Below are 27575 nucleotides of genomic sequence, written 5' to 3'. Positions count from 1 at the left end.
TCCACTAGGACTGTGTAGTGGTCACTCCTACCAATACTGTCATGGACAGAAGCATCTGCAGCAGGCAGATTGGTGAGGACGAGGTCAAGTATGTTTTTCCCTCGTGTTGCTTCCCCCATCATCTGCCGCAGACTCAGTCTTGCAGCTATGTCCTTTAGGACTCGGCCAGCTCGGTCAGTAGTACTTCTACCGAGCCACTCTTGGTGATGGACATTGAAGTCCCCCACCCAGAGTACATTTTGTGCCCTTGCCACCCTCAGTGCTTCCTCCAATGGTGTTCAACGTGGTGGAGTACTGAGTCATCAGCTGAGGGAGGGCGGTCGGTGGTAATCAGTAGGAGGTTACCTTGCCCATATTTGACCTGATGCCATAAGACTTCATGGGTTCCGGAGTCGATGTTGAGGACTCCCAGGGCAACTCCCTCCCTACTGTAGACCACTGTCCCGCCACCTCTGGTGGGTCTGTCCTGCCGGTGAGACAGGACATACCCAGGGATGGTGATGGCAGCGTCTGGGACCTTGTCTATCGGGTATGATTCCGTGAGTGTGACTATGTCAGGCTGTTGCTTGACTAGTCTGTGGGACAGCTCTCCCAACTTTGGCACAAGCCCCCAGATGTTAGTCAGGAAGACTTTGCAGGGTCGACAGGGCTGGGTTTGCTGTTGTCATTTCCGGTGCTAAGGTCGATGCCAGGTGGTCCGTCCGGTTTCATTTCTTTTTATTGACTTCGTAGCAGTTAGGTACAACTGAGTGGCTTGCTACGCCATTTCAGAGGGCATGTAAGAGTTAACCACATTGCTGTGGCTCTGGAGTCACATGTAGGTCAGACCAGGTAAGGAAAGCAGATTTCCTTCCCTTAAGGACATTAGTGAACCAGATGGGTTTTTACAACAATTGACAATGGTTTCATGGCCATCATTAGACTAGCTTTTAATTCCAGATTAATTAAATTCAAATTCCACCTTCTGCTGTGGTGGGATTCGAACCCATGTCCCCAGAGAAATACCCTGTGTCTCTGGGTTACTAGTCCAGTGATAATACCACTACGCCACCGCCTACCTAATGCTCATTCCAACATCTTTCCATATTCACAGCTGCTGAGAGCGGGAGCAGCAGTTTCTAAACTTTGGACAGATCGTGGCTTTCCGGTGAGCTTTTAAAAAACAGTTGGAACCCATGGGAAAACCCCAAATCTGTCTGAAGTTCGGAAACTGCTGTTTCCGCTCCCAGCAATGCTTAGAGAGAGGGGGTGTGGGGGGGCAGAGAGAGAGAGGGGGGCAGGCAGAGACAGAGCAGGGGCAGAAAGAGAGGGGGGACAGGGAGAGGGGGACAGAGGGAAAGCGGGGACAGAGAGAGGGGAGGACAGGGAGATGGGATCAGAGAAAGGGGGGAGCAGAGAGAGTGTAAGGTCAGAACAAAAAAGCGAGAGGGGGACAGAGAGAGAAGGAACAGAGAGAGAGGTGAGGGCAGAAAGGGAGGGGGGCAGACAGAAGGGGGGACAGAGAGAGAGGGGGGATGGAGAGAGAGGGTGGGACAGAGAGAAGGGGAATAGAGATAGAGAGGGTACAGAGACAGAGGGTACAGAGAGAGAGGAGGGACAGAGAGGGACAGATAGAGAGAGGAGGGACAGAGATAGACAGAGCGCTGGGACAGAGAGAGAGGAGGAACAGAGAGAGAGGAAGGGGAATGGAGACAGAGAGGGGGAACAGAAAGGGTACAGAGAGAGAGGGGGGACAGAGCAAGAGAGACAGAGAGAGAGAGAGAGGAGGGGCAGAGAGAGTGAGGGGGAACAGAGAAGGAGAGACAGGGAGAGGGGTAATAGAGACAGAGGGGGGACAGAGCCAGAGGGAGAGAGGAGATAGAGAGAAAGGGAGGGCAAAGAGAGAGGGGGACAGAGAAGGGAGGACAGAGAGAAAGATAGGGGTCAGAGAGAGAGGAGGCAGCAAGGAGAAAGGAGGGGAACAGATAGAGGGGGCAGAGAGAGGGGCAGAGAGAGAGAGGGGGGACAGAGAGAGAGGGGGGACAGAGAGAGAGGGGGGCAGAGAGAGAGGGGGCAGAGGAAGAGGATGCAGAGACAGAGATGTGGGACATAGAGAGGGGAGACAGAGAGAGTGAGGGAGGGTACAGAGAGAGAGGGGGGGAAAAGAGAGAGATGAGGGCCAGAGAGAAGGGGAGGAGCGAAAGGGCATAGGGAGTGAAAGAGAGAAGAGGGATAGGGAGAGAGAGGGTGAGGGGGGACAGAGAGATGGGGCAGAGAGAGGGGACAGGAGAGAAAGAGAGGAGGAAGGGGGTGGGGAGAGAGAAAGGAGTAATAGGGAGAGAGAGAGAGGGGGAGAGTGGGACAGGGGAGAGAAAGAGAGGAGGGACAGAAGGACAGAGAGGGAAGGAATGAGAGAGAGAGAGAGATGGGGGACAGAGAAGAAGAGGGTGGATAGAGAGTGAGAAAGTGGGGGGGAGGACAGAGAGGGGGGGATGACACACAGAGGTGGAATGATACAGACAGGGGAGGGAACAATGCACAGAGGGGGGACAACACAGCGGGGAACACCGAGAAGGAGGACACAGGGATGGAGGGGGAGAGAGACAGACACAGAGGGTGAGAGAGTGAGACAGATACAGAGAGACAGAGGAGGGAGAAAGAGCAATCAAGATCACTCCTGCAAGATGGACATCTATCCAGAATACTCCGCATCGCTACAAAGAAGTGTGCGCGCAGACATTGACTACTTGTGCAAGTGAAAAAATGCCAGGTATCTCACTAAATCAGTGTCCAACATAGTGCCAAGAAAGTAAGTCAATAAGTTAATATACTCATTTAAAGCTTCTCCGCAAAAATGCACATTAGTTGTTGTTTTGATTAATAGTAAGATAAATTTTAATGCCTTTATCTTTCCAAAATTGTCTCACCAGCCCCCATGTAAGGTAAAAATTGTAATGTGGCCCCCCCCCACATGAAAAGGTTGACACCCTTGCCTTATACACTGCACTCGAGTGACCCAATGGCCCAGGTTTTGCATGAAGAATAATGGTAAGGCTATCAGTGCTCACTGTTATTAAGAAGTAAATTGAGCAGAAACTTCCACTGTCCGCACACACAGTTAAATAGCACCTCACTGAGAGATTCAACATTCAAACACATGAAAAGCATGAAGTTGTGATATTTACCCACTAGTTACCCCTAAACTTGCCAGAAAAATTTAGGACTTGTCCATTCAAGTGTAATTGAATTTCTAACAGCATGGTAAGTTTCAATTACTATCAAACAACTGCTCTGGCACTGAAAATGTACTTTTACAACAGTGAAGTCTTATTTCATCATGTTTTAATTGTTGTTGGAGATTTAAAACCTTTTTTAACTTCTTTCTTTTTATCTCTTTTTCCTAATCCCATCTTTCTTTGCCGCTCTTATTTTGCTTCCTGAAAATAACTTTATGTTGAATAAAATATTCTAACTTTTACATTCATTTATAGGATGTAAGCATTCATTGCTCATCCCTAATTGCCCTTGAGAAGGTGATGGTGAGCCACCTTCTTGAACTGCTGCTGTCTTTATGGTGTAGGTACACCCATAGTGCTGTTGGGGAGCGATTTCCAGGATTTTGACCCAGCAACAGTGAAGGGATGGCGATGTAATTCCAAGCCAGGATGGTGTATGACTTGGAGGGAAATTGCAGGTGGTGGCATTCGTGTGTCTCTGCTGGCCTTGGTCTTTTAGGTGGTAGAGGTTGTGGATCTGGAAGGTACTGTCGAAGGAGCCTTGGTGAATTGCTGCAATGCATCTTGTAGATGGTACACACTGCTGCCACTGTGCATCAGTGGTGAAGGGAGTGAATGTTTAAGGTGGTGGATGGCATGCCAATTAATTGGGCTGCTTTGTCCTGGATGGTATTGAGTTTCTTGAATGTTGTTGGAGCTGCACTCATCCAGGCAAGTGGGGAGTATTCCATCACACTCCTGACTTGTGCCTATCAATGGTGACAGGCTTTAGAGAGTCAGGAGGTGAGTTACTTGCCGCAGACTTCACAGCCTCTGCCTGGCTCTTGTATCCACAGTATTTATATGGCTGGTCTAGTTATGTTTCTGGTCGACAGTAATCCCCAGAATGCTGATGGTGGGGATTCAGCAATACTGTGCCATTGAATGTCAAGGGGAGATGGTTAGATTCTCTCTTGTCTCTTAAACCTCCTGGTTTAGACTCAATGAGGGAAAATACATTCGTATAGTGATGCTTGCAGTGGTGCTACATAGACTTATGTCAATTCTCTGGGGCAGGCAGCATTGCAGGCCGCTACCTGCGCAGTCCACATGACATTCCTCAATGATATCAGTGAAGAATGCCACAGGGACTGCGCAGATAGCAGCCTGCAGTGCTGCCTGCCCAAAGGGGGAAATTGACGTAGTCTGCTTAACACCGCTTGAATTGGCGCTATGTGAATGTGCTTTTCCCACTGGATGTTTCAGTTAAGATTTTTCAATCTGATTTGGTTCCAGAGACTCTCCATTGTTTACTCAGTTCACGCATGTCCTAGATCTCCTGTAGAGGATGTCGCACCATTTTAATTCTCTAATTACCACAAAGCACGGTGTAAAACCCCACAGAAATTCTGTGAGCAAGTGTAAGATCAATGAACGGCGAGCACCGTTTGTTCCCCAATGACCACACCATCTGGGCCATTATATCCAAGAGCTATAACTGAAAAATATGCCCCTTATTCTCACTGAAAATAACCAATGATTTGCATAGTTTCGCATTACTTCTGCACTTCTACTCTCTGCCCCTAATTTTAAGTGTTAAGATCCTTTCTTTTTACATTTTTATCAACTAAATTATCCTATTGAACAGTATTTAAACTGGAAATCAAATAGCAACTTTACCATGCATCCAGTTAATCAGGAAGCCAAAAAATATCAATCTATGGGTCATTTCATACAGACTAAAATCACAGAATTTTTTTTAAGTTAGTTAATTTATGGAAGCAAACTTATAGACAAGTACTATAAAGTATAAATAATAACCCAGATTACAAACTAGAATGATGTTTTTTCAAAGAGTGCATTGTCTTCCCAATCCCACCAAAATAATTCACTCTCTTGCTATGATATGTATGATATATATATATATACATGGCTTGGCCATGTGAGCCGCATGGAAGATGGCAGGATCCCCAAAGACACATTGTACAGCGAGCTCGCCACTGGTATCAGACCCACCGGCCGTCCATGTCTCCGTTATAAAGACGTCTGCAAACGCGACATGAAATCGTGTGACATTGATCACAAGTCGTGGGAGTCAGTTGTCAGCATTCGCCAGAGCTGGCGGGCAGCCATAAAGACAGGGCTAAATTGTGGCGAGTCGAAGAGACTTAGTAGTTGGCAGGAAAAAAGACAGAGGCGCAAGGGGAGAGCCAACTGTGCAACAGCCCCAACAAACAAATTTCTCTGCAGCACCTGTGGAAGAGCCTGTCACTCCAGAATTGGCCTTTATAGCCACTCCAGGCGCTGCTTCACAAACCACTGACCACCTCCAGGCGCGTATCCATTGTCTCTCGAGATAAGGAGGCCCAAAAGAAAAAAAAGAAAAGAAGATATATATATATAGGGCAGCGCAGTGGCGCAGTGGTTAGCACCGCAGCCTCACAGCTCCAGCGACCCGGGTTCAATTCTGGGTCCTGCCTGTGTGGAGTTTGCAAGTTCTCCCTGTGTCTGCGTGGGTTTCCTCTGGGTGCTCTGGTTTCCTCCCAAATGCCAAAGACTTGCAGGTTGATAGGTAAATTGGCCATTAGCAATTGCCCCTAGTATAGGTAGGTGGTAGGGAAATATAGAGACAGGTGGGGATGTGGTAGGAATATGGAATTAGTGTAGGATTAGTATAAATGGGTGGTTGATGGTCGGCACAGACTCGGTGGGCCGAAGGGCCTGTTTCAGTGCTGTATCACTAAACTATATATGATATGTAATTAATCACTAATCAGAGTCTCATGCAGTTGACTGTATGTTGCCAGCATGACAGAAGGGCAGAACACTGAAGTGACTGTACATGTTCCTTTTTTCGTTGAGTGTATCTGTGATAGTTTTCTTGAACAGTATGTAATGGAACCGACGAGGGAGCAAGCTATCCTAGATCTAGTCCTGTGTAATGAGACAGGAATAATTAATGACCTCATAGTTAGGGATCCTCTTGGAAGGAGTGATCACAGTATGGTTGAATTTAGAATACAGATGGAGAGTGTGAAGATAAAATCCAATACCAGGATCCTGCGCTTGAACAAAGGGGACTACAATAGAATGAGGGAGGACTTGGCTAAAGTAAACTGGAAACAAAGATTTTATGGTGGGACAGTTGACGAGCAGTGGAGGACTTTCAAAGCAATTTTTCAAAGTGCTCAGCAAAAGTATATTCCAGTGAAAAGGAAGGACTGGAAGAAAAGGGGTAATCTGCCATGGGTGTCTAAGGAAATAAGGGAGGCTATCAAATTGAAAGAGAAGGCATACAAAGTGGCCAAAAACAGCATGAAACTAGAAGATTGGGAAAACTTTAAAGGTCAAAAGAAAGCCACAAAAAGAGCTATAAAGAAAAGTAAGATAGAACATGAGAAAAAACTAGCACAGAATATAAAGACAGATAGCAAAAGTTTCTATAAATATATAAAACGAAAAAGAGTGGTTAAAGTAAACGTTGGTCCTTTAGAGGATGAGAAGGGGAATTTAGTTATGGGATATGATGAAATGGCCGAGGCATTGAACAGGTATTTTGTATCGGTCTTCACGGTGGAGGACACTAATAACATGCCAGTAATTGACAAAGAGACGAACGTAGGTGAGGACCTGGAAACAATCATTATTTTGGAAGAGGTAGTGTTGGGCAAGCTAATGGAGCTAAGGATTGATAAGTCTCCTGGCCCTGATGGAATGCATCCCAGGGTACTAAAAGAGATGGCGGGAGAAATAGCAGGTGCACTGGCGGTAATTTTCCAAAATTCGCTGGACTCTGGAGTAGTCCCAACAGATTGGAAAACAGCAGATGTGACGCCACTGTTTAAAAAGGGAGGTAGACAAAAGATGGGGAATTATAGACCGGTTAGCTTAACCTCTGTAGTGGGGAAGATGCTTGAGTCTATTATCAAGGAAGAAATAGCAGGGCATCTCGATAGAAATTGTCCCGTTGGGCAGACGCAGCATGGGTTCATGAAGGGCAGGTCATGCTTGACAAATCTTTTGGAATTCTATGAAGACATTACGAGCAAGGTGGACAATGGGGATCCAGTGGATGTGGTGTACCTAGATTTCCAAAAGGCCTTCGACAAGGTGCCGCACAAGAGGCTGCTGCAAAAGATAAGGATGCATGGCGTTAGGGGTAAAGTATTAGCATGGATAGAGGATTGGTTGACTAACAGGAAGCAGAGAGTGGGGATAAATGAGTGCTATTCTGGCTGGCAATCAGTCACTAGTGGTGCGCCTCAGGGATCGGTGTTGGGACCGCAATTATTTACAATTTATATAGATGATTTGGAGTTGGGGACCACGTGTAGGGTGTCAAAGTTTGCAGATGACACTAAGATGAGTGGCAGAGCAAAGTGTGCAAATGACTGTGAAACTTTGCAGAGGAACATAGATACATTGAGTGAGTGGGCAAAGGTCTGGCAGATGGAATAAATGTGGGCGGCACAGTGGCGCAGTGGTTAGCACCGCAGCCTCACAGCTCCAGCGACCCGGGTTCAATTCTGGGGACTGCCTGTGTGGAGTTTGCAAGTTCTCCCTGTGTCTGCGTGGGTTTCCTCCGGGAGCTCCGGTTTCCTCCCACATGCCAAAGACTTGCTGGTTGATAGGTTAATTGGCCTTTATAAATTACCCCTAGTATAGGTAGGTGGTAGGGAAATATAGAGACAGGTGGGGATGTGGAATTAGTGTAGGATTAGTATAAAATGGGTGGTTGATGGTCGGCACAGACTCGGTGGGCCGAAGGGCCTGTTTCAGTGCTGTATCTCTAAACTAAACTAAATTTCGGTAGGAGTAACAATAAAAAGGATTATTACTTGAATGGTAAAAAGTTGCAGCATGCTGCTATGCAGAGGGACCTGGGTGTCCTTGTGCATGAATCGCAGAAGGTTGGTCTGCAGGTACAGCAAGTAATTAGGAAGGCAAATGGAATTTTGTCCTTCATTGCTAAAGGGATTGAGTTTAAAAGCAGAGAGGTTATGTTGCAGCTGTATAAGGTACTGGTGAGGCCGCACCTGGAGTACTGTGTGCAGTTTTGGTCTCCTTACTTGAGAAAGGATGTACTGGCACTGGAGGGGGTGCAGAGGAGGTTCACTAGGTTGATTCCGGAGTTGAGGGGGTTGGCTTATGAGGAGAGACTGAGTAGATTGGGATTATATTCATTGGAATTCAGAAGAATGAGGGGGGATCTTATAGAAACATATAAAATCATGAAGGGAATAGATAAGATACAAGTAGAGAGGATGTTTCCACTGGCCGGTGAAGCTAGGACAAGAGGACATAGCCTCAAGATTAGAGGGAGCAGATTTAGGACTTAATTGAGAAGGAACTTCTTCACCCAGAGGGTTGTTAATCTATGGAATTCCTTGCCCAGTGAAGTAGTTGACGCTACTTCAGTAGACGTTTTTAAAGCTAAGGTAGATATATTTTTGAACAATAAAGGAATTAAGGGATACGGTGAGAGAGCGGGTAAGTGGATCTGAGTCCACGAAAAGATCAGCCATGATCTTATTGAATGGCAGAGCAGGCTCGAGGGGCCGGACGGCCTACTCCTGCTCCTAGTTCTTATGTTCTTATGTACAAGGATTTTTTTTCAGAGATTATCCTTCACAGCAATTTTGAAAAGGTTAGAGAATCATACATATTTGGCAAGGTAGCCAGTTGAGTTATTGCCATGATGCTCCCAGGAATCGCAACAATGAACAACAAAGAACAGTACAGCACAGGAACAGGCCATTTGGCCCTCCAAGCCTGCACCGATCAATGGTCTGTGTTGTGGGCAGCAAGACTGAAAACGCACAATGTCAGACATCTAGATTGAATAAGATGATAGATGTTAAAAGGTTCAAATGATAAAGTCTTCAAACAGTTCTTAATCATTTCAGTAGTGATTAAAGCTATTTGTATTATAACCATTAACATTGAATAGATTATACAAGCTATCTTAACAGAAATACCAACCCCACCGTCTCATAAATTAGGAGACAAACACCTAAAGATCAAGAGATTTGGTACAAAAATTGAGTTGCAATTTTTTTTCTCCAACATAAACCAATATAGATTGATGATTGGTTTATAAACCTCATTAGTGCCTTATTTAATCTCTAACAAGTTAGCACTCTTCACAAAAACTATATTACTACATCTGAAAATGCTTTACAAAAAACTTTTTTAAAACCCTGGAAATACTCAGCAGGTCTGGCAGCAAAGCTTCTACATCCGCTGAGTATTTCCAGGATTTTCTGTTTTTATTTCAGATTTCCAGCATCTGCAGTATTTTGCTTTTGTTTTTAAAAAATTCCTACCCGTTATTTCCACACAAGTAAAAGAAGGATCCACCCTCCCAAAACAGTGACGACTGGCTGATACATCTGCATCCTTATAGGATGAGACCTAACCCATGTGAACCAGCTTAATGCATTAAGACATTGAAAATGCATTTACCTACTGTGGAGTAACTATTATCAACTCCAAAGTTGAGTTATTTAAAATATGATAGTGGCAGTTAAGTTAATACAAACATATGAATAATAACTGATAGGTAAAGACCATCTAGTCCATTAAGCCAGCCCCACACAATTGAGATAGCTTGTGTATCACTACATATTCACTCACAAGCCATAAAATGAAACATTTCAATTATCAGTTTCAACGACTGGTTTTAATCATTGTTTTCATATGCAATATCTTGAAATAATTTAATATAACAAATGGCCATGTGGAATAATAGACACTGAGTGAACAGTATGGTTGTGCTGCTCTTTTAGTATTAATAGAAAGCAATTTTACAGCACTCCTTATGGAGGGGCACACTTCAAAGTGCTTTAAATTGAAGAGTGCAAAACAATAGATGCGAAGCAGGAGGGGAAAGTTCCTTCTCCTATCCTCTGGAAAGAGCACCTGCCTCCGTGCCCTTACAGCTTCCAGCATAACCTCAAGTGCCATGTCCGTAAATCATGGGGCTGCTCTCCCCTTTCTAGCATCCATCTTCCGCCTCCTTTTGTCTCAGCAAATTTGCTATTCAAAATGTCATGTGCAGCTACAGTGCTTGCTGCCATTGTGTCTTTAAATGTTGTGCCCTCAATTGGACTTCCAACAGCTACTCCCACCTGCTGCTCCTAATTGGATGCCAAACCTGGAGGTGCCCTCCTAATTTACTGGCCTCTGGAAAATTCAGTCGGAAGGCCCTCTTTTCACAGGGTTTGGGTGCCAACCCAGATTTGGTCCTGATGCGCTGTCAAATTCTAAGTGCACAAAATTCCACCCATAGTCTCCTTAGGCCAATCTATATGAACTTCTAGATGGCTGTACATAATTTATATGCATTGTGCTACCCAATTCCCACCTATGTTGTCACAAATTTTAATTCTGCTCAGGACTAGAAAGAATATAGAAGAACATTTTCAATGGGTTATGTTTGATATAACAAATTTTCCATGGCTCTGCTCTTGGACCAAAGTTTTGCCAGATAAGTGTGTGAGTTTTAGAATTGGCCTAATAATAGAGTGCTTTTTCTGTCCTACACTGCTGTTTCATAAGCTTCCACACCAAGAGGAGATATAAACAAAATTTACCTTTCATTACCCACTGGATCCTACTATAAGACTCTAATGGTTCTCATACCAGATGTGACTGAGAAAAATGGCTGGCTGTTAGGTGCCAGCCTTGGCTCAGTGGTACCACTCACATCTTTAAGTCAAAAGGCCGTAGGTTCAAACCCCTATCCAGAGGTTTGAGCATGTAACCTAAGCAATACTGAGAGAATGCTGCATTGCTGGAAGTCCTGTCTTTCAGTTGAGATGTTAAACTATGTCTCCCAGCTCAAGGTTGGTATAAAAGATTCTTCTGAAAGAAGAGCATGGAGTTCTCCTGAAGTCCTGACTAACATTTTATTCCTCAACCAACAGCACTAAAACAAATTATGCGGTTATTTCACTCATTGCTAGTTGTGGGAACTTGCTGGGCTGGATTTTGTGCCCACGACAGGTGGGAGAAATCCACCTCACTCCATTAGATTTGGAGCCCCCCCCCCCCCCCCTCCCCCGGAGTGATTGTACAGCACCAGGCCAATTAACAGCCCCGTGCCAAAATCCCCATCCTTTTAAAGATGGAAATCCCGCTTCTAAGAGTTGCCAGTCAATCACAGGACCAGCAGCTCAGCAGTATCACCAGCGCCACCGAGAGTGGTGGCCACTGTCGGTACAGCAAGAGGCCTTAGACACAGGCTCAACGTTGGAGCATTTAGTGCAGAGGGAGGGTTTTTTCCAGGGGTAGAATGTCTGGCAGCAGGGGTCCTCCATGAGCCACAGATTGCCCACAGAGAAGACAATTCCCCTCCCCGCCCAAAGCCTGCAGGGATGTTGCCAGCAGAGCGGAGGCCCCCCGCCCAACTTACTGCTGCTTAAATCCCAGAAAATGCAGGAAGAGACCCTTAAGCAGCCATTTATAGGCCCCTTATAGGGCTCAATTGGTCTCTGGGTGGGAAGTCTGTCATCAGCCTAACCTGACCTCGACAAAATCACATTGCAACAAGGAGGTGATGGGCTGTCCGCCTCTGCCTCCCATTGCAATTCTATGGGATGCCCACTCCAAACCTGTCTCAGCGGGATGCATAAAATTCAGCCCACTGTGTACAGACGGACTGATGTGTATCCCTACATTAAAACAGTGACTACAATTCAAAAGTATTTAATTGATCCTGAGGTTGTGAATTGCTTGGCATGCTTCCATCTACGAAAGTTGATGGGCATGCAGCAAGCAATCCATTTAGGTGGGGTGTCTTCTATTGGTGCACCTTTGCTGATGGTTGTGAAGGCCAATCCTTGAGAGGCAGGTTCTGTGCTGCACATAAAGCTGCCAAGCGATACTGTAACTAATTGTTTTTGCTGCTGGCACCTGTTGCCAAACTGCTGTATCCACTGGTCGTCATGGTAATGCACACCAGTCCACAGGATCTGTCGCCATTTCCCTCTTGTACCAGCTAGTGACTCCTAGGTGTGATAGTCATCATTTAGGGTATTCATGTCATGCTTGCAAGCATCCTTGAAGCGGAGCTTTGGACCCCCCCTGATTATGTGGCCCCGGCTACCTCACCATGCAGAAGGCCTTTGGGTATGTGACCATCTTCCATCCTGTGGATGTGTCTGATCCACCGAAGCCGCCTTTGTTTGATTAGTCCCAACACACTTGGCAGCTCTGCCTTTGAAAGAACTGCCACATTTGTGATTTTGTCCTGCTAGAATTTACCCATAATGTAACACAAACAGCCAAGATGGAAATTATTGAGCGTCTTTTCCTGGTAGTTGGAAGTTGCCATGTTTCACAGCCATACAGAAAGGTGCTGAGAACACAGGCTTATTAAACCATCAGCTTGGTGCTAAGGTTCAGTTTGGTGTTATCCAATGTGCATTTCGCAAGTCAGCCAAAGGTGGTTGCTGCTTTCCCTATGCTATATCGAGCTCTGCATCAAGGGACAGATTGTCTGTCACCGTGGACCCAAGGTAATAGAATTGTGAATGGTGCTATATAAATGCAAGTTTTTTCTTGTTATATTGATTAGACGTTGATAGACTAAAAAACACTTTAAAGGAAGAATATTCAACATACCTGTGTAAGCTTTTCCTGAAAGTAAAATTCTAAGTTACCAAATACTCTATTAAGATGCTGGCAGTTTTCTCAGATCTCTGATTCTCACAGTTATAAACATGTGCAATTAAGTTGTTATAAAGTAACCTTTTTTTTATTCCTTTAGTTTTGAGATGCTTAGGAATTCCTACTCGTGTTGTCACAAATTTTAATTCTGCTCATGATACCAATGGGAACTTAACAATTGATAAAGTAATTGATGAATATGGGAGAACATATGGACAACAAAATGATAGTGTCTGGTGAGTCAAATTAGTATAAAAATGCAAATGTTAGCAATCTGAAATAAAAATAGAAAATGCTGGAAATACACAGCAGATCAATCAGCACCATTAATGAGAAAAAAGAGGTTAATATTTTTTGTGTCCACCTCTCATCAGAAATGAAGATCCTGTTTTTTGACAACAGCCAGAAAGCCCTACAACCCTTGACCATAACTATTGCTACAGATTTCTTAGCCAGTGGCTGACTGCTTCTCCTTCGCATTTAAGAGCTAAGCCCTGCCGGGGTGATCATGCCAAGGGTGAGCGGCATCTGGCCTATGCAATTGTTCTCAACCAGGAAATAGAGGCAGGTTCTGGTCAAATCCGCCCTATTCAAATACCACCCATGTGGAGGAGAAGCGAAGGAAAATCAGCCCTAGTCACCAGATGTTTGAAAAGGTTGCCAGTTTTCTCCTAGAGACCCATCTCCTGAAGGCGGAGGGTTTGTCTTTGCGGTTGCTCCTCTTGTTTTGTCCAATGCAACCATTTATTGACCTATGCAAATTAGGAATTTGCTGAACAAGAAATGCTGGAAATACTCAGCATCTATGGAGAGAGAAGCTAAGTTAACGTTTCAGGTTTCAGGCAGAGGACTGCCTGCAGGGTATCACTGAGGGGCAGACTATAAGTGAGGAAGAGAAGAGAAGAGGGCCAGGAATGAATCCTTGCAGAACTGCCAAGGTGATGTTGCAGAACTAGTAACAGAAGTCATTGCTAGAGATGCTCTGGCAATCATCATCAAAGTAAATGAATCAAATAAGTACAGTGCCACTGAACAGGACAATGTAGAAGTGGCATTAGAAGATGACAGTGTGTTTGACCAAGTCACAGGTTGCAGAGAGGTTGAGGAGGACAAGGAGGGATAATACAGCATTATCACAATTACAGAGAATGATTAGGGCTCTTTTGGGGCTGGGGGAAGGGAAGGATCCTGATTGGAGAGATTCAAGCAAACATTTCTGGGAGAGATGGGCAAAGATAGGGGAGGTGACAACGCATCAAGAACCTTGGGAGAGGAACAATGGCATGGAGATAGGATGGTACTGAGGTCAGAAGGATTGAGGGTGTTTTTTGAGGAGAGTTTAAGACAGTTTTGAGACAGAAAAGACCAGTGCCTGATGAGAGGGATCCATTTAGAATATCCACAAATATGGAAGCCAGGAAGGGAAGTTAGGTGATCAGGAGTTTGGTGACAATGGAAGCAAGCAAGCAGCAGGCAGATGTTATGAAAGGATTGAGCTTGGAGAGGGCATTGGACAAGTTGGGAAGGAGATTGGAGAAGGTCTCGCATAGATGAAAAAGACAAGGTGAAAGTAGCAGAGGCAGCTGAATGAATGGTCACTATCTTGTCAAAGAAGAAATCCATGAGCATCTTGCATTTTTTAGAAGTGAGCATGGAGGAAGCAGGTGAGAGGAATTTAAGGTAACAATTGACAGTAGAGAAAAGAGCTTGTGGTTATCTTTTCCCTCCAAGATTCTAGAGTTGTGGGCAGTTTTTAGAAAGGAGAACTCGATGTAGGTGAGTCAGATCTGGGATAGTTCTCTTCTTGTCTTGTTAAAATGTATTTTCTTTGGCCAGTCATTTAGTTCACAATTACAACTTGTATTTATATAGTGTTTTTAACTTAGTAAAACTTCCCAAGGTGCTTCACAGACAAAATTTGACATTAAGCCACATAAAGAGATATTGAGATCCAAAAGAGGTAGTGTTTAAAAAGTGACATAAAGGAGGACAGAGTTTTAAAATTATCTTTGATGTTCCTCTCTTTTTCAATGCTTATGTCAAACCGAATTGTGTTAAGGACACTATGTTCTAGTTGAATCCCAATAATTTTTTATCTACTTTCCCTACTTCATTTTATTTAATACTTCTCTGTCCTGCTGAATATATTCACAACATTCACAGTTAAGACAAAGATTTAGACTGGTCTCCAACCACTCTCAAAGAAGTGTTGTGAATGGGAAAAAATAGTTACAGTATATACTGGATAATCTTACCGAAGTGCAAATTATAACCAGAAAATGCTCTGTAATAGTGATCACAGATATCCAGTGACATCATGTGCAAATTAATGATAATTGATCCTTATGGAACTGAAAGTTCAAATGATCATTATTACTGATCCTGAGACTGATGATCTGTTCTTTATTGCCCTCATTAAGTACACAAACAATTATCAATTATTTCTGTGAGAATTTTAGTTATATGGAGATGTTTTGATGTTGCTGCACTTTAGGAACTTCCACGTCTGGGTAGAGAGTTGGATGGCGCGAAATGATTTGAAGTCAGGCTACAATGGATGGCAGGTACTGGACCCAACCCCACAGGAGAAGAGTGAAGGTAAAGAGAGGGATTCTGTTCCATGAACTATAATAGTGCACCTCAAGCAGTTCATACCTTTTCTCATAGTTGCGACTTACTGTTGTATTGAGTGTAAATAGTGCTTGTGTCATGCACTATTTTATTGGCCTAATACAGGTCTGCCAGTTGGGCAGCATTAGCTTCTCAGGGGAAAAGGTCCTCTCATCAATAGAGATAGTGAAATAAATTCTGAAGCATAATTTAATCACATCACTTTCAATGCTTCTTAGCTTATCTATCTAAAATAACATTATTTCAACAAGGTTGCATGATAGAGGAAGCAATCTTTAAAAAATAAAAACAAGCAACTATATTGTAATAAAAATGTATGATTTTTGAGTAGATTGATGTGAGGTGACTGTAAGGGCTTCTGAAAGGGTTTGTTAAATTTGAATCATGGTAATGGTCATTTAAATTCATTGAGATTGTTTCTCAATCATTACTTTGATTTTTTAGAAATTTACTGCTGTGGACCTACTTCAATCAATGCAATCAAAGAAGGGATTGTGGATATGAAATATGACACTCCCTTTGTGTTTGCTGAGGTCAATGCAGATCAAGTAACTTGGATCTGCCATGGAGATGGCAGAAAAGAAAAGGTATTTGTTGAAACTAAACATGTGGGCCAGAATATCAGCACCAAGAGCTGTGGCAGTGCTCTTCGCAATGACATCACATGCAATTACAAACATCTTGAGGGTAAGGAAGAGAAGCATATATTTTAAAATATGACTTTTAAGCTTTATTATTCTTCTTGTGTACATCTTGGTGCCAGTTTTATCAATCCAGTTTTATGACAATGAATTCAAATATCAGATGATATTTTGTAATTAAGGTGAACTGCTAGTATATTGTATTCTACAGCTACACTTGTGGGTTAAGAAACCCACACTCACACACATTATGTGGGGGGGGTGGGGTGGGGGGGCGGGGGGGTGGTGGGTGGTGCCATTGGTTAGCTTAGATGGCTGGCGTGTGATACAAAAAGACACCAACGGTGCAGGTTCAATCCCCGTACCAGCTGTGTTAGTTCATGGAGGCCTGCCTCCTTGCCTTGCCCCACATTTGTGGAGTGGTGACCCTCAAGCGATACATCACCAACTGCCTCTCTAATGGGGAGAGATGTCTATGATCCTTTGGGTCTATGGCTAGAACAACAACACAAATAATCTAAATAAAGGGAGCAGAAAAAAATAAGTAAACCACAGTTTTCTTATGTAACAATTTATTTTTCAACATATTTAGGCTCTCATCGAGAAAGAGACGTCTTTAATGAAGCTGATCTCAGAAATAGACTGGGTCCTCAGCCACAAAATAAATTCCAGATCCATGTGAAGACTGGTGAATCAGTAAACAATGGGTCTGATTTTCAAGTTCTTGTAACCATCTCCAACCACAGTTCAACGAATATGGTCTGCAGACTTAACTTCAGTGCTCAGATAATGGGGTATAACGGATACTCACACAGCCAGTTTATGAGAAAGAATATGGAACCAATTGCTGTTAAAGCCAATGAAGGTAATTCTTTCTTTTGGGCCTCCTTATCTCGAGAGACAATGGATACGCGCCTGGAGGTGGTCAGTGGTTTGTGAAGCAGCACTTGGAGTGGCTATAAAGGCCAATTCTAGAGTGACAGGCTCTTCCACAGGTGCTGCAGAGAAATTTGTTTGTCGGGGCTGTTGCACAGTTGGCTCTCCCCTTGCGCCTCTGTCTTTTTTCCTGCCAACTACTAAGTCTCTTCGACTCGCCACATTTTAGCCCTGTCTTTATGGCTGCCCGCCATAATAAGGTAATGGAACAGCTAGTAATCTTGCATCTTACTTGTCTTCATTTACTGTTGTAACAGATATCCTATTATGATCTGATCAGATCTGCTGTGATAACCAGAAATATAATACATTTAGTAATGTAATCTGTTAAATTGTCAGGCTTGCTAAATGATATAACTTAGTAACCAGTTATGGCAAAATTTAGGAGCAACTTGGAATTAAATATCCCAGATCCATATCTCTCTGTGTAGCTCTTTCATGCATATAGATATCCATGCATCATGATCCAAGCATTACACCGTTTGTATGCAAATCTCTGTCACACTTTTACCTGACTGGTTTAAATCCATATTCTAACTGCCTGCTTCCTTCTGATTGTCTGGTGTCCACAGTATTCATCATTACCCTCACCACCTATGCCCCACCCCACAAAACCCCCAACAACATTTTGGATCTGGAATGCAATGAAAAATCCTTCCCTTGTTAGTCTATGGAACACTCATAGAGCAGGAAAGACAGGAGTTGCCACTTAAGTTCTATGATGGAAACCTTGGAAGTCAATAAGTTAGGTAACTTTTCATTCAAAACCTCAAAACAACATAAACCAGAAAAGGAAAACCAAGAAATGCTGGAAATAGTCAGCAGGTCTGGCAGCATCTGTGATACGAGAAGCAGAGTTAACATTGCAGGGGTGACCCCAAGCTTCCGGTTGCTGGCCATTTCAACACTCCCCCCTGCTCTCATTCCCACATCTCTCTCCTGGGATTGCTGCATTGTTCCAGTGAACATCAATGCAAGCTTGAGGAACAGCATCTCATTTACCGATTAGGCGCGCTACAGCCTTCTGGACTGAACATTGAGTTCAATAATTTCAGAGCATGATGGGCCTGCCTTATTATTTTTATTTTTAGTTATTTTTATTTTTTATGTGTTCATTTTATTTTAGTTTGTTTAGTTTGTTTCTACTGTGCCTACCCACTGTTTTTCCATGTTTGTGCTTGGGACCAGGCTGTTCATTTTTCTGTCCATTAACACCCTCTCTGTACTAACGCTTTGTCTTTCAACACACCATTAATATATCCTTTGCCTTTTCTCCATGACATTCTGGTCAGTTATTCTCTGTAACCTTGTCCTATCTACACCTTCTCTTTTGTTATCTCTTGCCCCACCCCTGCTTTACTTGCTTAAAACCTATTACATTTCTGGCTCAGTCAGTTCCGATGAAGGGTCACTGACCTGAAACGTTAACTCTGCTTCTCCCTCCACAGATGCTGACAGATCTGCTGAGTATTTCCAGCGTTTCTTGTTTCTCTTTCAGAGTTCCAGCATCTGTAGTATTTTGCTTTTATAAACCAGAAAAGATTTTATCTGAGGAAAATGATATAAATAATTATGTACAAGGGATTGTTTGCTAATGTAATTTACATTTATTAAAGTATTTACATGCTCATTTATTATGTGAAAGATAGACCTTCAAATCTTCAACCAAACCCTTACCTTTCTGCATTGGAAATGTCTGTAATAAGGTTTTCCAAAAATTATAGAAATGTTCATCATTGACATCAAGATTAAACATTCGCAAAGCATGCCAGTACTTGCTGTTTTTAAAGCTGAGAAATTACTGCGTGAAGATCCCCAGGGAAACTATATCCCCAGGATAGCGAAGATGATTCTCGACAGGGGCGAGAGTAACAGGGTAGTTGTTATGGGGGATTTTAACTTTCCAAATATTGACTGGAAATACTATAGTTCGAGTACTTTAGATGGGTCAGTTTTTGTCCAGTGTGTGCAGGAGGGTTTTCTGACACAGTATGTAGACAGGCCAACCAGGGGCGATGCCACATTGGATTTGGTACTGGGTAATGAACTCGGCCAGGTGTTAGATTTAGATGTAGGTGAGCACTTTGGTGATAGTGATCACAATTCGGTTAGGTTTACCTTAGCGATGGGCAGGGACAGGTATATACCGCAGGGCAAGAATTATAGTTGGGGGAAAGGAAATTATGATGCGATTAGGCAAGATTTAGGATGCGTAGGATGGGGAAGGAAACTGCAGGAGATGGGCACAATCGAAACGTGGAGCTTATTCAAGGAGCAGCTACTGCGTGTCCTTGATAAGTATGTACCTGTAAGGCAGGGAGGAAGTTGTCGAGCGAGGGAGCCGTGGTTTACTAAAGAAAGTTGAAGCGCTTGTCAAAAGGAAGAAGAAGGCTTATGTTAGGATGAGACGTGAAGGCTCAATTAGGGCGCTTGAGAGTTACAAGCTAGCCAGGAAGGATCTAAAGGGAGAGCTAAGAAGAGCAAGGAGAGGACACGAGAAGTCATTGGTGGATAGGATCAAGGAAAACCCTAAGGCTTTCTATAGGTATATCAGGAATAAAAGAATGACTAGAGTTAGATTAGGGCCAATCAAGGATAGTAGTGGGAAGTTGTGTGTGGAATCAGAGGAGATAGGGGAAGCGTTAAATGAATATTTTTCATCAGTATTTACAGTAGAGAAAGAAAATGTTGTCGAGGAGAATACTGAGATTCAGACTACTAGGCTAGATGGGATTGAGGTTCACAAGGAGGAGGTGTTATCAATTTTGGAAAGTGTGAAAATAGATAAGTCCCCTGGGCCAGATGGGATTTATCCTAGGATTCTCTGGGAAGCCAGGGAGGAGATTGCAGAGCCTTTGTCCTTGATCTTTATGTCGTCATTGTCGACAGGAATAGTGCCGGAAGACTGGAGGATAGCAAATGTTGTCCCCTTGTTCAAGAAGGGGAGTAGAGACAGCCCTGGTAATTATAGACCTGTGAGCCTTACTTTGGTTGTGGGTAAAATGTTGGAAAAGGTTATAAGAGACAGGATTTATAATCATCTTGAAAAGAATAAGTTCATTAGCGATAGTCAGCACGGTTTTGTGAAGGGTAGGTCGTGCCTCACAAACCTTATTGAGTTTTTCGAGAAGGTGACCAAACAGGTGGATGAGGGTAAAGCAGTGGATGTGGTGTATATGGATTTCAGTAAGGCGTTTGATAAGGTTCCCCACGGTAGGCTATTGCAGAAAATACGGAAGTATGGGGTTGAAGGTGATTTAGAGCTTTGGATCAGAAATTGGCTAGCTGAAAGAAGACAGAGGGTGGTGGTTGATGGCAAATGTTCATCCTGGAGTTTAGTTACTTGTGATGTACCGCAAGGATCTGTTTTGGGGCCACTGCTGTTTGTCATTTTTATAAATGACCTGGAAGAGGGTGTAGAAGGGTGGGTTAGTAAATTTGCGGATGACACGAAGGTCGGTGGAGTTGTGGATAGTGCCGAAAGATGTTGTAGGGTACAGAGGGACATAGGTAGGCTGCAGGGCTGGGCTGAGAGATGGCAAATGGAGTTTAATGCGGAAAAGTGTGAGGTGATTCACTTTGGAAGGAGTAACAGGAATGCAGAGTACTGGGCTAATGGGAAGATTCTTGGTAGTGTAGATGAACAGAGAGATCTTGGTGTCCAGGTACATAAATCCCTGAAAGTTGCTACCCAGGTTAATAGGGCTGTTAAGAAGGCATATGGTGTGTTAGCTTTTATTAGTAGGGGGATCGAGTTTCGGAGCCACGAGGTCATGCTGCAGCTGTACAAAACTCTGGTGAGACCGCACCTGGAGTATTGCGTGCAGTTCTGGTCACCGCATTATAGGAAGGATGTGGAAGCTTTGGAAAGGGTGCAGAGGAGATTTACTAGGATGTTGTCTTGTATGGAGGGAAGGTCTTACGAGGAAAGGCTGAGGGACTTGAGGTTGTTTTCGTTGGAGAGAAGGAGGAGGAGAGGTGACTTAATAGAGACATATAAGATAATCAGAGGGTTAGATAGGGTGGATAGTGAGAGTCTTTTTCCTCGGATGGTGATGGCAAACACGAGGGGACATAGCTTTAAGTTGAGGGGTGATAGATATAGGACAGATGTTAGAGGTAGTTTCTTTACTCAGAGAGTAGTAGGGGCGTGGAACGCCCTGCCTGCAGCAGTAGTAGACTCGCCAACTTTAAGGGCATTTAAGTGGTCATTGGATAGACATATGGATGAGAATGGAATAGTGTAGGTCAGATGGTTTCACAGGTCGGCGCAACATCGAGGGCCGAAGGGCCTGTACTGCGCTGTAATGTTCTAATTCTAATTCTAATTCTATTTCTAAGATAGTCAAAGAAACCAGAATTTGTTTTACTTGTGCAAATTATCCCCCCTTTCTATCCCTACTTATCTCCACCATTGCTGAAATCTTTATTCATGCCTTTGTCACCTCCAAACTAGACTGTTCAAGCCTATTCCATACCAGCCTGCCTCCAAATCTCCATTTTACAGAAATTCCAACTCATCCAGAGCTCTACCACTCATATCCCATAGTATGTCCAGTTCGTATATCACCGAGACCTTGGTAACCTTTACTGGCTATCAATGCTTTAGTGCTTTGGTGGATTGGATTCAAATTCATTGTTCCAACCCCCCCACTCCACTGCTTCCGCACCGCCCCCCCCCACTCCCCTCCCGTACCCACAGCTTTACTCCACCCTATCTTTGCAATCTCCTTCAACCTTATATCATGGCTCATACCCTCTGCTTTTTAGAGTGTGGATTCTCTGCACTTCTCGCCCCCATTGAACCGTCCTCCTCACACCATCTCTGGTGACAATGCTTTCAGTCATCATGGCCTTAAATTCTGGAGTTTTCATCCAAAATCCCACCGTGTTGCTACATCTCTCCATACCTTTAAAATCCATCTTAAAGACAATCTCTTCAACCTTGCCTTTGTTTATCTCCCCATCCAATTCCAGGCCCTCCTCCCCTTTGGGGAGTATGGTGGAACTTATAGACATTATAAACATATCAAAAAAGGCTATTCCATCTAAACTTATGAAACGTTTTTAGTTTATTCCTTGTTCTTAAATTGTTCTTTCAGTTGAGACTGTGCGTCTGGAAGTGTCTTACTCAGACTATGGTCATCTCCTTGAAAATCATCATTTGATCAAGCTGACTGCTTTGGCAACCAATATAGCAACAAATGAATGTGCATTTGCAGTGGAAGACATTACCGTGATCAATCCTGACATCACAATTCAGGTAATAACCTGTAACAATGCCATCAGCTGCTTCTTCACAATTGAAACTACAATTGAACTGCCCATCTCTGAAGTTATTTCACTCTTTCCATCACATTCAGTGGTCTCCCTGCACTTACCCTCTATTAATAGACAGAATGATTTTTTTAAACATTACATTATAAAACACAATACAAAATTTGAATTATTATAATGTTAAATCAAATTATTTTCATTAATGACTTTTCCCCTGAGAAGCTGATGCAGCCCAACTGGCAGTATTGGATAACACGCAACAATTGGTAAGAAACTGAAAGTAAATGGGATTTTCCATAGAGCAGGAACAGCTCCGAGGAATTTCCCAGTTAGTTGTTTCCTCCAATTCTCCCAGTTTATACTGGCATTCTTTTCCATATTCCCCATAAATTCAATGTGGCATTCTTCTCCCTCTCCAACACTGTTCAAGTTGACCTTCTTTAAGCTGGCACTCTCCTTCCCCATTCCCCCTGAGTTAATACTAAAGCAATCCTTTCTCCTTTGTCCCAAAGCAGCTCCAGTTTCTCCTTTCCCTTCTCAAAGAGCTGGCTAAAAATGTGATGCCTTTCTTCTTCCCCTTCCTTCATTTCTCTTGCTTTCTGCTTCCCCTCTTCCCTCAGTGCCACTCCTACCTGAGTCGAGCCACAAATAGAATTGATTCTGGTTTCTCCAATTGTATGCACAAACTTCAGTTGTCATATGAATTCCTACCTGCAGTATATGGTGGCAGCCAGAATCACTTCAAGTTAGCAGCAGGTCTCAGATAGGGACTGTGTCAAGGAGAGAAGGATTGCATTGATTTTTGTCATCAAACATTGATATGTGAACTGTGCTCCCAAATCACCGATGCCAATTTGAAAGTCTAATAGTTGGCATGCAGGTAAGAGCTTTGAGTTCTCATATTAGTGACAGAACAATCCTCAATAGTCATCAAAAGGGAGAAGTGGAAAAGGAAATAAATTCAGCTTCGGGACGGCTTAGATGGAATTTTGTTTCACTTCAAATCAGTAAATGTTCAGCTCCAATCACACCACTTTAATAAACATGAGTTTGATTTCAAGAGTCTGGATGAGAAGGAATAACTACAGCGTTAAATACTGACTTGTTTCCTCAGATCCTGGATGATCCTGTTGTGAACCAACGGTTGACAGCAATAATCAGTTATACAAATCCTTTGCGTGTGTCACTGAGGAATTGTATCTTCACCATAGAAGGAATAGGTCTCATTGATGGGATGGAAAAGCAAATGTAAGTGGAGAAAGAAATGGTTGCTAAAAATATAAAATGCACACAATTGAGCAAACAAATTATTCTTTTATGGCATATCTAAGTGCCTTCTTTCTTTCTGTAACAATACATATAAGATTAAAACTAAGTTCACTTACAGGAAATAACTCAGCTTGTTTCGATGCACAATAGGACCCAGAGAGATGTTGTAGAATTAAATGCAACTTCAGTCGTGGTGTAAAACAGGTGGTGGAAAATCAGATTGAGTTTCTCATCCACTAGGACCTGTTTCATGCCCCTCCCAAAGTTAAATTTTACTCGCGTTATGTCTGTGGCAAATTTTGGAAGGAGTGGTTAAGTCATCAATTCAAATACAAGCATATTTTGTGTTTTATTTTAATACATGTTCGATTGACAGGCCCATTTGTGTTCAAGAATTATGAATAAACGTTTCATTTGTCCAGATCAAATTGTGAAAGTTTGGCAATTTAAAGCCAGTGGTCCAGTCCAGTGAAATATTCACTCTCCTGCCTTCTGCAGTCAGGGAAGATCATGAGAGGGCACATAGCATAACAATTTGCTGAACCAGAGTGATGAGGGTTTTCCGTTTACAGCAATTGCTTAAAAAGGGAATGACGTGATTAGTAGTTGAACATCACAGCAGGGCACAGTACCCTAGTGATTACAGTACTGTCCTAGCAACCCAGAAGTTGTAAGTCAAATCTATCCATGGCAAATTGTGAAATTGAATGAAAAAAATATGGTGGTTTATGGGCTAGCACCAGGAAATTTGATTCCTGCAATGATATAAAAACCCTATTGGTTCACTAGTGTCCTTTAGAGAAAGAGCGTAGCTCTCTAACCTGATTGCAACTCCAGTCCCAAAGTACGCGATTGACTCAATGTCACACACATTTGCTGCATTCCAGGCCGAAGACTGTGCAAACAATGCCATATGTAATAGTAAATTAGACTATTATGTGTACAGAAATATTTAATCCAATTTAGTTATAATATAGATGGATGTCAAGTAAGTTACATTTGTAATCTAATGATCAAATCTGTTTTTATGAGAAAAGTGGAGGTTGAGATGACAATAATTTGAACTTATTTTTCATGTAATTGATTGCAAATACAGTTATAATACATTGTCAGGATTCTAATGTATTTTTGCACCTACTTTAATGGACAGAAAGCATAAATTCTATGCTGTAGAATGGTTCCTTGAGCACTAGGTGCCCTCCACTACCTCTTTCAAATGTCTGTTCTTCATGTATGATCTTAAACAGTGAGTGTTGACAAACTATTCAGCTGTAGGAACATCCCACCCAGTCTTTACCTATCCTTATTAAACATTGGCCCATGCACATTTTCCATTAAATAACTCTTCAATACTGATCATCCATGGGAGCCCTGGTTGGTTTCTCCTTCTTTAGCCCAGAGCCACAAAGGTTGTTATTGTCTCCACCTAGCTGAGATTAATTTAGGGGTCACCAACTGATTAGATGAATGGGCCAGATTCTTGTGATACAACAAGTAACTGGACTGTATCTGATTGATACTTTTTAGTCAAGTTAAATCATGATTACATTCCCACTGCCAACACATACCCAGAAAATTAAATCTAACATATCTAACTTGCACTTCCTCAAATCTGGGATAATGCCATTTACAAGAACAGCTTGCATTTATATTGTGGTTTAATGCTCAAAGCTCTTCATGGAGGGAGTGAATGCTTAAGGGTGCCAATCAAATGGGCTGCTTTATCTAGATGGTGTTGGGCATCTTAAATGTTATTGGAGCTGCACTCATCCAGGCAAGTGGGGAGTATTCCATCACACTCCCGACTTGTAGGTGGTGGAGAGGCTTTTGGAAGTCAGCAGGTGAACCACTCACTGCAGAACACTCAGCCTCTGACCTGCCATGGTAATCACAGTATAGATGTTGCCGAGTCCAATTTAGTTGCTTTCCAGAAACGTTAGGACCAGTTCTTCTCTTGGGGTCTCAATGGTGCACTCAGCAAGCCAAATGTATGGCAGAAGTACTGCACCAGCAGTGCTTAAACAATCTGGTCCAGGAGGCCTGTAGCTGTATTCCTGGTTGCCAGTATCAGAACCAGAGAGCAGCAGCTATAAGGCATGTCAACATGAAGATACTGTTAGGTTTGGACAGGGCAGGGGTGTAGGGTATTGTTGCACTTTATCTATATTCTGTCTTGTTGATTCTACAGTATGCTTATGGGACTGTGCAGATCCTGTGGCCCGCACAAGGTTCCAGCTCAAGATCCACTTTTCCATTTAGGTGTCCAATGGGCATAATAAGAGAAAAATGAAACAGGAAATCCAGGAATGTTCCTCTTTGCTTTCTTAGAATGCTAACTCTGGGCCTGTACCTATTGCAGGTACAGGCCAAGTTACACCAATTTTAGCAGCCCTGGAAATCCTAAGGAAACATGGACTTCATATAACTGGCCCTAGTTTCCATATCCCTGTCTGTGAACTGAGCATTCTTCAGGCACAACAGAAAGAAAAATCACTGCTCTTATTTTTGAGTTGATTTCTTTATCCTCAACATTTGTCAATGACTTATGCAGGTGCCTTTGTGCAATTTGCTGTGGGGCTGCAGCATTTCAGACAAGACACAATGGGTTTCCCTTTGTGAATTCCCCTGCTGTTTGGAGGACAAAACAGAAGCAACAGAAGGATAGTTGAGCTGGTTAGACATGAGGGGTAGAAAGTCAAAGCTCCCTGGAATTGATAAGTTCTGAGAACCATAGAACCATAGAAAAGTTACAGCATAGAAGAGGCCATTCAGCCCATTGTGTCTGCACTGGCTGAAAAAACTAGCCGTCCGTTCTAATCCCACCTTCCAGCACCTGGTCCATAGCCTTGCAGGTTACAGCTTTCAGATGCAGGTCCAGGTACCTTTAAAATGAAAGCAAAATACTGCGGATGCTGGAAATCTGAAATAAAAACAAGTGCTGGAAATGCTCAGCAGGTCTGGCAGCATCTGTGGAGAGAGAAGCAGAGTTAACATTTCAGGTCAGTGACCCTTCTTCAGAACCTTTTAAATGAGTTGAGGGTTTCTGCCTCCACCACCAATCCGGGCAGCGGATTCCAGACACCCACCACCCTCTGGGTGAAAAGGTTGAGTAGTGGGTCTGAATTGGCCCACAGCTTGGAGTCCTTAGAACTAAATGAATACACATAGGGGATCTGAGACCTGCAGAATAAAATATATGCTGTCATTATCAAATCAGCCATTAGGAAAGCTGAAGATGATTTCAGTTTGGTTTCTTTTCTTTGCATTAATGTTAATTTACCTATTTTTGAGATCTCTAAAATATTTTGCGAGATTGTTTTCTTTATCCAATGACATTGCTCTTATATTCTTTCAGTATCCATGAGATAAAAACAAATGAAACAATAAATTTGCAAATTCAGTTCACTCCCAAGAGACCAGGCTCACGGAAATTAATGGTGGATTTCGACTGCAACCAAATGAAGGATGTGAAAGGATTCCAGAATATCACTGTCCAAAGTTTTTAAAGTCTGATTATCTCTTACCAATACATTGCACATTCTGTGCCATTACATGTTATAATCTCACTTTAGCATTTAGTGTGCTTGGAAACACTTTTTAATCAAAATCACTCAGGCTGTTGGAAACTGTATATGCCTATGTCTGCTATAATCAATGTGATTGTGCATTTTTAAGATGACTTATCTAAGAAATACTAGGGCAGAAGAAATTGGTCGCTATCATTGCTGATTTATGGGTAAAAGCTAAAGGAATCAGGCTGGCCCATTTCCAGGATGGATCTGCTGCATCTGATGGCAGCCAGCGATTTCAGAGTGCTTGGGCCACCAAGCGAAAGCAGGCATTAGGCCCCTTGAATATGCTAGTTAGTAGTCCAACATCTCATTTAGGATCAAATGCTATATTGGGGAAAAGCTGAATGTTGCATGCTTTTCTCAGCTTTTTGGGTTTTACAGTC

The 27575-nt window shown here is 43.0% G+C and overlaps 1 protein-coding gene across 1 annotated transcript in view; it reads left to right on the top strand.

Moving 5' to 3' along the window:
• Positions 1–27126, top strand: part of LOC137378452 (protein-glutamine gamma-glutamyltransferase 2-like) — a 47537-nt gene extending 20411 nt beyond the window's left edge. Inside the window, exons 6-12 of the mRNA XM_068048785.1 lie at positions 12967–13102; positions 15361–15464; positions 15942–16184; positions 16731–17003; positions 22177–22337; positions 23466–23599; positions 26976–27126. Of these exons, the coding sequence (XP_067904886.1) occupies positions 12967–13102; positions 15361–15464; positions 15942–16184; positions 16731–17003; positions 22177–22337; positions 23466–23599; positions 26976–27126 (1202 nt within the window). The remainder of the gene's footprint in view (positions 1–12966; positions 13103–15360; positions 15465–15941; positions 16185–16730; positions 17004–22176; positions 22338–23465; positions 23600–26975) is intronic.
• Positions 27127–27575: the final 449 nt, after the last annotated feature.

This window comes from Heterodontus francisci, chromosome 16, assembly GCF_036365525.1.
Source record: "Heterodontus francisci isolate sHetFra1 chromosome 16, sHetFra1.hap1, whole genome shotgun sequence".
Taxonomy (NCBI): Eukaryota; Metazoa; Chordata; class Chondrichthyes; order Heterodontiformes; family Heterodontidae; genus Heterodontus; species Heterodontus francisci.
This window is presented reverse-complemented; position numbering and strand designations above follow the sequence as displayed.